The sequence below is a fragment of the Equus przewalskii genome, chromosome 5 (assembly GCF_037783145.1).
Source record: "Equus przewalskii isolate Varuska chromosome 5, EquPr2, whole genome shotgun sequence".
NCBI classification, from domain to species: Eukaryota; Metazoa; Chordata; class Mammalia; order Perissodactyla; family Equidae; genus Equus; species Equus przewalskii.
This window is the reverse complement of record NC_091835.1, coordinates 68,201,620-68,215,226: the sequence shown is the minus strand read 5'-3', so window position 1 is coordinate 68,215,226 and position 13,607 is coordinate 68,201,620. Positions and strand designations below refer to the sequence as shown.

The following is a 13,607-nucleotide window of genomic DNA, read 5'->3' as shown; positions in this document are numbered from 1 at the left end:
AGACATGAATATAAACATCCAAGAAGCTTTAAAAAACTCCAAGTAAGATGAACCCAAAGAGACTGACACATATCAGATAAAAATAGACATTAAATAAAAAAAGGTTACAAGAAACAAAGGAGGACATTATATATTAATAAAACGTTCAATACAGCAAGAAGATGTAACAATTATAAACATTTACACACCTAATGAGAGACCATCAAAATAGATGAAGCAGTAATTGACCGAATTGAAGGCAGAAATAGACAGCTCTACAACAATACTTGGAGACTTCAAAATCCTGCTCACAATAATGGACAGAACAACCAGACAAAAGGTAAGTAAAGAAATAAAGGATTTAAATAAGATAATAGACAAACTAGATCCAACAGACATATACAGATACTGCTCTACCCAAAAACAGCATACACATGTTCCTCAAGTGCACATGGGACATTTTCCAGGATAGATCACACGTTACGCCACAAAGTCTCAACAGATTTTTAAAAATAGCTATCAATATCATACAAAGTATCATCTCTGACCACACGGGATGAAGTTAGAAATCAGTAACAGAAGGAAAACTGGAAAATTCAATATTGGGGAAAGTAAACAACACATTTTAAAGTAACAAAATGATCAAAGAAGAACTCACAAGGGAAATTAGAAATCACTTAGAGATGAATGAAAATGAAAACACAACCTACTAAAACTTATAGGATGTAGTGAAAGTTGTGCTAAGGGGGAAATTTACAGCCAGAAGCTAGTTCTTCAAAAAGATCAACAAAACTGACAAACCGTTAGGTAGATGGACTAAAACAAAAAGAAGATTCAAATTGATAAAGTCAGAAATGAAAGTGAGGACATTACTCTCAATTCTACAGAAATAAAAAGGATTAAAAGAGTACTATGAACAACTGTATGCCAACAAATTGGATAACCTAGATGAAATGGACAAATTCTTAGAAAAACAAAACCTACCAAGACTAAATCATGAAGAAAATGAAAATCTGAATAGACTTATAACTACTAAGATTGAATCAGTAATCAAAAATCTCCTGACAAAGCAAGCCCTGGACTCAATGACTTCACTGGTGAATTCTAGCAAACATTTACAGAAGAACTAACACCAATTCTTCTCAAAATTTTCCAAAAAATTGAAGAGGAGGGCACACTTTTAAACTCCTTCTGAGGCCAGCATTTTACCCTGATACCTAATCCAGACAAAGGCACTATAAGCGAAGAAAGCTACAAACCAATATCCCTTATCAACACTGATGCAAAAATCCTCAAGAAAATACTCCCAAGCCAAATTCAGCAGCATATTAAAAGGATTATACATCACAACCAAGTTGGATTTATTCCTGGAATGCAAGGATGGTTCAACATAAGAAAATCAATCAATGTAATACACCACATTAACAAAATGAAGGAAAAAACCCAAACACAGGATCATCTCAATTGATGTAGAAAAAGCATGGGACAAAATTCAACATAATTTCACGATAAAAGCACTAAAAAAACTGGGAATAGAAGAAAACTACCTCAACATAATAAAAAGCCATATATGAAAAACCCACAGTGAAAAATGGTGAAACATTGAAAAGTTTTCTTCAAAGATCAAGAACAAGGCAAGGACGCTCACTTTAGCCACATCTGTTCAACACAGTACTGAAAATTCTACCTGGGGCAATCAGGCAAGAAAAAGAAATAAAGGCATCCAAGTTAGAAAGAAAAAAGCAAAAATTATCTCTGTTTGCAGATGATTTGATCTTATATGTAGAAAACTCCAAAGATTTCACAAAAAACCTGTTAGAACTAATATACAAATTTAGTGAAGTAGCAGGATACAAAGTAAAAACACAAAAATAAAAAAAGCCCAAAAGTTGCATTTCTATACATGAATGGACAATCTGAAAAGAAAATTACAAAAACAATTCCATTTACAATAGCATCAAAAATAAAATACTTAGGAATTAACTTAACCAAGGAAGTGAAAGACTTGAACAATAAAAACTATAAAACACTGGTGATAAAAATTAAAGAAGACATAAATAAATGGAAACACATTCCATGTTCATGGATTGGAAGATTTAATATTGTTAAAATGTCAATACCACCCAAAGTGATCTACAGATTCAATGCAATCCCTATCAAAATCCCAATAACGTCTTTTGCAGAAACAGAAAAGCCCATCCTAAAATTCATATGGAATCTCTAGGAACCCCAAACAGCCAAAACAATCCTGAAAAACAACAAAACTGGAGGATTCATACTTCCTGATTTCAAAATTTACTGCAAAGTTACAGTAATCAAAAAAATGTGGTGCTGGCATAAAAACAAACATACAGACCAATGACACATAATAGAGAGCTAAGAAATAAACTCTCATATATATGGTCAAATGTTTTTTGACAAGGGTGCCAAGACCATTCAATAGGGAAAGGACAGTCTTGGCAACAAATGGTGCTGGGAAAACTGGATACTCACATATAAGAGAATAAATTGGACCCTTACCTAACACCACATACAAAAAATTAACTCAAAATGGATCAAAACTCTACTAACTATAAGACCTAAAACAATAAAACCTTTAGAAGAAAATGTAGGACAAAAGCTTCAGGACATTGGATTTGGCAGTAATTTCTTGCACATGACACCAAAGGCACAGATAAAGGAAAAAATAAACAAATTAGACTGGACGAAAATTAAAAACTTTTGTACTTCAAAAGATGCTACATCAATAGAGTAAAAAGGCAACCTACAGAATGGGAGAAAATATTTGCTAATCATATCTGATAAGGGATTAATATCTAGAATACAGAGAGAACTCCTAAAACTCAACAACAACAAAACAATCTGGTTAAAAAATGGGCAAAGGACTCCAAAAAAGATATACAAGTGGCCAACAAACACCTCTGCACAGCTAATAGTAGCAAAGCCCTTCTTTAGGTTTTAAGTCAAAGCTCATTAATATCAGAGACAACACCACAGTTGGCTGACCTAAAAATCTGAACTATTTTAACTGATCTATGATAAAAATGATGTTGAAAACCACTGGACTAGATCACTTTCTCTAGAGGAGCTCTGTGTTCCTTGACAAGCTCTCTTGTTTCATCCCTGTCTAATATTAATATCCCCTCAGCAACTGCACCACGGCAAAGTAATTCTGTTTCCTGCCTTAAATCACATGGAGAAGACTGTGTGGTATTCTATGTACACAGATGTGTTTCAATGTCACAGAAGACATTTTTTAACCAGGTGAACTGAAGATGCATATGTAAATCTTTTCTTTCAAATACTTTTGCAGAGCTTAAATTTTTTTATAATACAAATATTAATATCATTCTTTTAAGTTTAATTCATTTTTACCTTTTTCTTGCCTGTTACTGTCCATTCTTTGAGGACTTCACTGGCACTACCTGTAAGAGAAATCAATTACAGATTTTCTCTCTGACTACATGCATGGTCAAGCAGGAATTAGTGTCACTGCATTTTGTAATTGCTGAATAATTTCCAAAGTTCTTAACAGGAAAAGTTAAGGTTCAAGTGTCTGAGCTAATGTAACAAGACAATCAGGTCATGCTTACTATTTGGAATACCTGCCCAACTGGATCCCACTTCTCTATATAATTTCCTCAGTAAGTTCTTCCAAGAAGAGCCTAATGTAGCCTGGCCATTTTGAAGATTGTTGTATTTATATAGCTTAGACTGAATACAAAGATGGCTGGTTTCAGACAAATATGCCATCCCTTCTCCTCCAGAAGATGACACATGACCTTGGCTATGCTGTTTTAGAGAGAGCTGTGCACTACTCTAAACCCAAATACTAACATTATAAAGAAAACAGATGATGATGAAGAAAAACCTTACAGTATTTGGACCTGTTCGTTCTATCCTGGCAAATTCAAAAAAAGAGAAATAGGGAGACCTAACCCGACATCACTGTTCAATGATGTAACAGCTTCAAGACAAGTTTTTCTCAAACAAGTTATGTGGAAAGAAGTTTATAAAACACATCTCAACGCTAAATCTGAAGGCTTGGCTAAGCCATCATTCTTCTATACGTTAGATAAGCAAACTCAAACCTATACAATTGAATCACTTGATGGAGCCAAACTAAATGGTGTTGGAGCCTGGAAGAGAATGTTGAATCCTTGAATAAGCCATCTCTTGCTGGGCCACTGAATCACTGCTTTGTCATTAAGAGTTTCTTAAATTCTTATTCAACCCAACTCCAATCAAGTCCCTTAACCACTGGCCATATGATTTCTCCTTAAATACCATTAGAGAACATTTTGAGTAAAATGATAGGGTTTTCTCAGCTTATCTCTTATTCTAGATATCACATAGCTTATGAATGAGCTATCTCTAGGGCTGAAAGAGGTATCTTTAAGGGATATCTTAAAAAAAACAGCATGTTATCATGAGGTATTATGTTACCATGCTACATCATCTGTGAAACACCAGATTGCTAAATACATGTTATAGAAGTCTGCAGCAGCTCCTATTTGAACAAATACAAACTTATAAAAAACTGAACTAGACTACCTTCCATGAACGCTTGTACTGTTTTGTCCACGCAATTATCAAAGTGCTGCAAAACCAGGATGATTTCATTGTTGCTCTTGTTGGGAACAATTGCACGCACTGCATTTATCTGGAAAAGATGACAGGGCCATTTAATTCTACCATCAGTAGGTCATTTGGCAACTGAGGCCTATTATGGAGAATAACAGAAAGAGTGACATTTCATTTTTAACAGTATGCACCCCTTTGTACTGTCAATGAGAGTGGATACAACCATCTCACTGGGAATGATTAATAGATGAGTGATAGCACATAAAAAATTAATTTTAAAACTTAGAAAAACAGAACATTTCTAGAAATAGAAGGTATGTGCTAGATTTTATTTCAAGAAAGGGTGGTTTAATTTAGGTACCAGGTATTAATTTAGCACCAGTTTCCTCATTTTTAGCATACTGTAGAAAAAGATGGAAAGCTTAATGAACCATTAACAATAACAAGCCAGATTTTTCTATAGCATTTTTCAAAACATTTTTACTTTATATTATTTAATTGTATAACAACACCATAAAGATAATCTGTAGAGATAATTTAAATTATTATAAACTGGGGGCCAGCCCCGTGGCTGAGTGGTTAAGTCTGCATGCTCAGCTTGAACAGCTTAGGGTTTCGCTGGTTCGAATCCTGGGCGCGGACATGGCACCGCTCATCAAACCATGCTGAGGCGGCATCCCACATGCCACAGCTAAAAATACACAACTACGGACCGGGGGACTTTGGGGAGAAAAAGGAAAAATAAAATCTTTAAATTACTATAAACTATTTCAAGCCTACAAAATATAATGAACACTCACTATGCTGACAGCCAGTTTAATAAAATAAAATAGATGCAATTGAAGCCCCATGAAGTCCCTCATAAATCCTATTCCCCTCCTCACCCCAGAGATTTCTGTCTTGGATTTGGTGTCAGTTTGACACGTTTTTGCACTTTTATGATGTATGTATGTATCTACAGGCAATGTATACTATTGCTTTCCATTACATAAGTATTATCATACAGGTCTACATTCAATCTCCTTTTTCACATAATATTGTTTTTTAGATTTTTAGATGTTGATAAATGCATCTCTTATTCATTTATTTTAATTGCTACATAGCATTTCCATTGTATGAATATAGCCAATTTATTCATTTTCCTGTTGATGAACACTTATATTGTTTCCAATGTTTGACTACTATGAAAAATGCTGTAATGAACATTCCTATGCTTATTTACTGCTGACTTCTCAGTGCCTAAAACAATGTTTAGCACATTATGAGCAATAAAAAAGAAATCGGGTCTTCTGTGAACAGTGAGAATGTCTCTATTGTATATAACCAGTATTATCAATTCCTGAATAGTAGGGCATCTACAAATTCATTAGGTAATGCCAAACTGCTTTTTAAAATAGGTATGCCAATTTTGTCAGATTTATTCTTAAGGTATTTTATATTTTTTGAGATTAAAAGTATACAATTTACAATAATTGCATATTCTGTTTTCATTTTTGTATATCAATTTTATATCCAGCAACCTTGATGAACTATTATTCCTAATAATTTGTTGCTTTCTTGGTTTCTCTATGTAGATAATTGTATTGTCTATAAATTATAGCATTTTTTTTTCTTCCTTCCCAATCCTTATAATTTTCATTTCTTGTCTTACTGCACAACGTGAAATTGCCTATTTCTCCAAGACCTGGTTCTTTTTGGTAGGGAATGGTAGTTAGAAACCAAGATCTAAGAGCTAGATGTGTTTATTGCTACTGGGGAGTCATTATTTCTAGGTCCTTTCATTGGATAGAGCCAGGAGATTTTGTTTTTTACAACATGAGTTCATACTGACATCTTCATTTCAAATACAATACTAAAAGGCTTTTTCTTACATGATTTTAAACATGTATCTCTTTTCTCTAAATTAAAAGTTTTAAGTTCTTAAAATGTTAAATTATTTATTGATTTGTTTTATTCTACAATATTCATAAAATAATATTAATAACCCTGTGATATAATATTACTACTGATAAAATATTGAGTAAAATTTAAGATTTATTTGCGTTTCTCTTTGTCCTTTAAATATATCCCTCTAAACATGTACAGTAAGCCTACTGTGTTCAAAAGTCACTGGGAAGATGTTTTTCTAGTTCACCTTTTCCCTGAAGGTGAAATATTTTTAGGGTCTCAATCGTATATAAGATCTCAGCTCTAATTCTTAACCCAGGACAAGCCTTGGGTTTCAGAACCCTATGTGGTAAAACCCATTTGTTACTGAGACTGGAAAAACACGTCAAAGTTACCTAAGCTTAGGTTTACCACTCTGGTTTTTAGTTCCCTCTGCATTTTTATCCCCCAGGGATTTCTTTACTTCTTATGTTCAGCTATGCACTGAAAATGATGCATGTTATTTTTCATTCTGTATTTCTAGGTATTTTATATCAGGAATTTTTTCAGGTTATCTAGCCATGCTACTTGAAAAGCAAGTGCTTTTATAGATAAAGAGAAGTAAAGCATTTTTTTTTTTTTTGAGGAAGATTAGCCCTGAGCTAACTACTGCCAATCCTCCTCTTTTTGCTGAGGAAGACTGGCCCTGAGGTAACATCCATGCCCATCTTCCTCTACTTTATACGTGGGACGCCTGCCACAACATGGCTTTTTGCCAAGTGGTGCCATGTCTGCACCCAGGATCTGAACTGGTGAACCCCAGGCCGTCAAGAAGCGGAACGTATGAACTTAACCACTGCACCACTGGGCCGGCCCCTAAAGCATCTTCTCCAAGTAATAAGCAGAGTCTGTATTAGAAGCTAAGCCTTTTTTAGTACACTTGCTTTCCTATCATTCTGTGCTTTCTTGTTTCAGGCTTAACTGAAAAATGGTAAGGTTTAACACCAAACAAGTAGGAAGGTATATAATCTATAATCCAAAGAAGGCTAAGTTGTAATATACATTTTTGAGATTTTGAGATGACCAAAAAATTTAGCACTGATCACTAAACAATAGACATTAGGCAAAACTTACAGATTCAATAATAAAGGTAAGATTCTGATAACTTAAAATGTGAAAATGTTTGTATTATTGAACCAATATATAGCTATGACTCCATAATCAACAAAAACTTTTTTTATAAGACAGAGAAAGCACATAAAGCTTTTGTTTTATGTTTTTCTCAATATAGCTCATGAGGGGTTATATAACTAAAAACATCTGGTTTTCTTCCAAAGGAATATCACTTCGAAAACCTATTTCCCTGGTTGCTTTGAAGTCTCCTAGACTTAAGAATGCTCTTCAAGTGAATGGGAGGATGCTGCTCAGATTGTTCCTTAAAGAATGCTGCCAAATGAGACAGACAGCTAGCCATGTAAATATTTTTTCTAATATTATTTAATTAATTCATATTAAGATGTCTTCAAGATAATTTAAAATGAATATATATGGAACTATGCAAAGAAAACCATGTTTGCACTAATAGGCTCTGATTCCTCAAAACCTTCATGGTAGTTACTCTGATATATAGTGGCACTGTGTTTTGTCCTTAAAATTTCACTTTCTTAATGCGTTTGTGTAGCCACTGATTGTATTAGTACCTAAATTTTACAACGATATTCAAGTTTACTATCCATAGCAACTAGTCATACCTTCTCTTTCATGTTTTCAAAAGCTCCTCCCTGGGCCAATACAGTATTGGACTGCAAATCAAAAATGAATCCTGATGAATCTGAAAGAATGAGAAGGGAAAAATATGTTCAACATGATCCAACTAACACGTAATTCATCTCTCAAATAGGAGGGCCAAGATCACTTGCTTTCCTCCCAAAAGCAGTTAACAACAACTGAGCTGCTATTCGCAAATTGTATTATACAGATAACCTATAACTACATTTTTAGTTAAAATTATAAAATAAAATTTGATTTTCTAGAAACTGTCACAGGTTGAGAAAAACACTAAGCACATCAATATACTAGACTGTCCAGTAATCTTTGATATCTTTGTTAACTATTCTATCTTAATTTAAAAGCTCCACCAAAAATGTTACAATAGCTCCTCAAAGTAAAATTTAACACTAATGAATATGAAATATGAGTGAAAATGAGAGCTTCTGTAGGATTAATAATAACACATGAAAGTAACTGCCATCTTGCAGACTGCACCACACACATCACGTTCTTAAACTATGAACTTCATGAATACATTCATGTTTGTGTCCCCAATATAATTCTTGACAACACAATATACTTGAGTTTACATTACCAGCACAATATGAGAAAACTTAGTTCAATATGATTGAACACAAAAGAGTTTGGTTTCCTAATACTGATAAAGAAAAGGCTATCTGCAAATTTAATCAGTTTCTTTACCTGTGACTATGTAATCAATAAATTACCTCAGCTTTAACACATGACAATTTTGTTTTAAATCCCAGGAAATGGCTAGAGTGCTTCTCAAATTCTGACGTGTATACATATCATCTGGGGAATCTTAGGTTAAAATGCAGGCATTCATTTAGTAGTCTGGCCTGTGGCCTGACATTTTTACTCCTAGGTGGTTATTAACATTGCTGATCCAGGCACTGTACTTGGGAGTAGCTTGGGGGTTAGAATTTCAACAAAGCAAGTAAAAGGGGAAATTTTGAAAAAAGAGGGTGCTATGGTCTGAATCCTTGTGTCCCCTCAAATTCCTATGTTGAAATCCTCACCCCCAAAAGTGATGGTATTAGTAGGTGGGGTCTTTGGGAAGTGATTAGGTCACGAGGGTGGAGTGCTCGAGAATGGGATTAATGCCCTTATAAAAGAGATTCCACAGAGCTTCCTAGCCTCTGCCACCACTGAGTCTATAATGAGGAGATCACAGACTTCTATGATGGGAAGAGGACCCTCACCCAACCATGTTGGTGCTCTGATCTCAGACTTTCAGCCTCCAGAACTGTGAAAAACAAATTTCTGTTGTCTATAAGTCACCCAGTCTGTGGTATTTTGTTATAGCTGCCTGAATGGAATAAGACAGGAGTATAAAAAAACATAGTAATATTCTAGTACACTTTCCAAATTCTTTTGCTATTATTACAGATGTGTTTTAATTAAAGCTTCTTTTAAAGCTCAATCTTTAGCCTGTGTTTTCAAATACCTCCTAGTTGCTACAGAAGACTGATAATTTATAAGTTAGAATGGTAAGAACATTTTGGTACTAAAAGTGGAAAAGAGGATCTGAATAGACCCTATGTTATTCCAAGAGAAACCATGCTTGACAATTACCAATGAACCATGAATTAGTTTGATTTAACCTCTATGATACTGGCGTTTCAAGACTGTTACCCACATGAAAAATCAGGTTGCACTTACACCAATTCAGTACGTAAGCCTGAGTTTTCCAGACGACTACATAACATGTTTAACTCCCAATTATCTTTATTAATTGAAAAGAGACAGTATATAAAGATGAAAATTCTTTATAAGCAAATACTATCCAGCAATCTTCTCAGAATTGCTTATAGGTTAGCCAAATGATATAACTTGAATATTATTAAGTATCCTTCCCCAAAGAAGTATTACTGAGCAGTGAGATGATACAAAGGACATCAATAATGTCATTAGGGAATCAAAGTACCAGTCTCTCAGAGAAAAGAGGGAATACAAACATCATTTTGGAGTCTATATTTAAATGAACTATTATTATTACTAGCTTATACATCATCTAACACTATTTACTTAGTGTTATTTATTTATTTATCCTTTAATAACACACTAGATGAAACAAAGTGCAAGGAAAACAAAGGGTATGTCTGCAAACACCTTCCATTACTGCCCCCCCCAAACTAGCATAAGTATTTTTAGGGTTTATCTGGCATACTAATTAGGATAATGATTAAAAATGCATAAAGCAGCCATTTCAGTTAGGATCCCAGCAGGAAAAAAATGGCACACTGAAAGTGGGAAATCTGAGGAGAGTTTAATAAAGGGACTATATTCGAAGGCGCTAGCAGAGAGTAGGGAAACCACAAGATAGAGTACAGTACCCTTGGCTAATAACAGCAACGTTCATTGCTATCCCAAGGTTTTAAGAGGGTGTATGGAGGGAGCAATTACTGCAACCCAGAGACAGAAGGCTCTTTCATCTTTGTTTAATCTGGCGTGGAGAGGGCCATGGGACAGTAGCTGTGACCTTTGGTCATAGGACACGGTAAACCCACAGTGACCCCTCAAGGAAAGATTGAGGAATAAATACCCCCACCTCACCCTCCTCCCTGCCTCTGATCTCTTGCCTATGCTGCCCAATGGCCAAACCCAACCAGAAGCCAGAGGGCAACAGAGACACTGAGATAGTCCATACAAGTCAGCCTCCCACGCACAAATGCCAATTTTGTATTTATATTCTACATCATGGGTTCACCAAAAAGGGAAAGCAATAATCTAACATCTTAACTTGTCTATTCACCAGCTAATATTGCCTCTTTTAACGTAAACCAACAACTCAAGTAGATTCAAAACCCTGTTTCAAAGAACTGGAGTTTAAGTGCTTCTCAGCATTATAGAGAAAGTCATTTTTAATTCCCATCAATGATATTTAGTGATTTAACAATTCTCTTATTTTTTCAAGCAAAGAAAGCCTAAGATTTACTAAATTCCATTGGTAGGAAATGGAAAGGCAGGATCTCAACTTTTGATATCTATCCTATGGTAGAAGAGCAGGTATACTCCATCAGAAATAAATTTTTTTTTTCTGCTTTATCTCCCCAAATCCCCCCGGTACATAGTTGTATATCCTAGTTGCATGTCCCTCTAGTTGTGGCATGTGGGACACTGCCTCAACGTGGCCTGATGAGCGGTGCCATGTCCGCGTCCAGGATCCAAACCAGCAAAACCCCAGACTGCCACAGCGGAGCGCGAGAACTTAACCACTTGGCCACGAAGCCGGCCCAGAAATAAATTTTTAAAGAAAAATGCAGTTAAGTACTATTCTCAGGCAAGATTCATAAAGGATATGAGGATCCCTTGAGATTGAGCTTTCTTATTATCATTTATTTCACTCTATTAGGAACCATCTCAGAAGTTTCTTGGAATTATTTCAAATGGCACACATTTAGGAACATTTTGGAAAAAGTATGTTATTTACAGTATCACTGACATATTTGTAAATACTGCAGGTTTTTAAATTATTGTTTTTGCTGGCTTCAAAAATCAGGCAAAAGTTGTTCCAGGCACTGGGGATGACACAAAAATATCTGAGTCTGATTATCCCACATATCAAACCAACCTTGAAGAAGTATCTTAAGCTTTGAAACACAGTCTAATTCTGTTGTTAATTTATAATTTACCTGAGGACCAATATTGTATTGAATCTTTTTTATAATTATCTGATTATACTCACATCTATCAGGATGGATATTATATATTAAAAAAAACAAACAAACAAAAAGAAAGCAAGTCTTGGCAAGAACGTGGAGAAACTGGAACCCTCAAACATTGCTGGTGGGAATGTAAAATGGTATAGCTGCTGTGGAAAGCTGTATGGTGGTTCCCTAAATAATTAAACACAGAATTATCATATGATCTAGCAATTCCACTTCTGGGTACACACACAGAAGAACTCAAACCAGCAACTTGAACAAATATTTGTACACCCACATTCATAGCAGCATAATTCACAATAGCCAAAAGGTGGTAGCAACCAAGTGTCCATCGTCAGATGAACGGATAAACAAAATGTGGTATACATATACACAACGGAATATTTTTCAGTATTAAAAAGGAAGGAAATTCTGACACATGCTATATGGATGAATCGTGAACACATTATACTAAGTGAAATAAGCCAGTCACAAAAGGACAAATACTATATGATTCTACTTATATAGGTACCTAGAGTAGTCAAATTAATAGAGACAGAAAGTAGAATGGTGGTTGCCAGGAGGTGGGGCGTCAGGGGGAAGAGGGAAATGGCAAATTACTGTTTAACAGGTATAAGAGTTTCAGTTTTGCAAGATGAAAAAGTTGTAGAGATGGATAGTAGTGATGGGTGCACACACAATGTGAATATACTTAATGCCACTGAACTATACACTTAAAAATGGTTAAAATGGAAAATTTTGTTACGCAAATTTTACAACTAAAATTTTTTAAAGTTCTGATTATAAAGGATCGTTAAGAAAAGAAAATAGCACTTTTTTCTAATATAAATTTTAAAACATAAGGATCCCTTACTGAGATTCCAAATTAATTCCTGCAACGCATATTTGGTAAGGACCTACCATGAGCAAAGCTAGGCACTAAAGATACAAGATACAATGGTGAACAAGACACCTACAGTTCCTGCTCTCTTAGGTTTATATCTAGTGCAAGAGACCAGTAATAAATAAATAAATAAACATCTCAATATGATAGCAAGTGTGCATCAGTTTATCAAATCGCACAGTACTAAGTACATATACTAGACCTCCACAATAACACTATTATGAGTTGAAGATTATTAAAAGCTCTACTACTTAGGGTCTACACTAAAAAGGTTTAGCAGAGCTAATATTATGAATACACACTAAGGCTCTTTGAAAGTACTGACATGAATTTAATCTGATTATCAATGAGCAGATTGTTTCCTTCATGCAAAAGCCTGTCCCCCAAATTCCAGGCTGCTTATAGTACAGATAAGCATAGAGGGGGCTCAACCTAGGCATGGAATAAGTCTAAGGATTCTTATAGGGGCTACTGAATTTGTAAATCCAACAACTAAAAGCTTATGGTTTTAGATTCTAAAATGAATTTTTTTTTCATTAACATAGACGATGGCAACTTACTATGCTATCTCCTCTGACAAGTGAGGAGAAAGAATTATAATCCCTCCCAAAATATCTTCTCTTAATTTTACATTGATGAGAAAATCAGCCATGGTACGATTTCTTACCCAAAGCTGCAGAGTAAGAAACCTACTGCAGAATCAAGGACAGAGTCCAAGTTTTATGCTATACAACGTAAGTGCTATAACTTATCAAATATACTAGTTCTCAAGTTGCCATTATTTTAACAGTACCTTGGTATATCATCTTTCTTCTAAGGATCTTAGATTCCTCTTA

The 13,607-nt window shown here is 34.8% G+C and overlaps 1 protein-coding gene across 1 annotated transcript in view; it reads right to left on the bottom strand.

The window, feature by feature from the left end:
- SPATS2 (spermatogenesis associated serine rich 2) overlaps positions 1 to 13,607 on the bottom strand; it is a 133,817-nt gene that overhangs the window by 25,749 nt on the left and 94,461 nt on the right. The window contains 3 exon segments of the mRNA XM_070621213.1: positions 3,355 to 3,404; positions 4,534 to 4,642; positions 8,181 to 8,260. Of these exon segments, the coding sequence (XP_070477314.1) occupies positions 3,355 to 3,404; positions 4,534 to 4,642; positions 8,181 to 8,260 (239 nt within the window).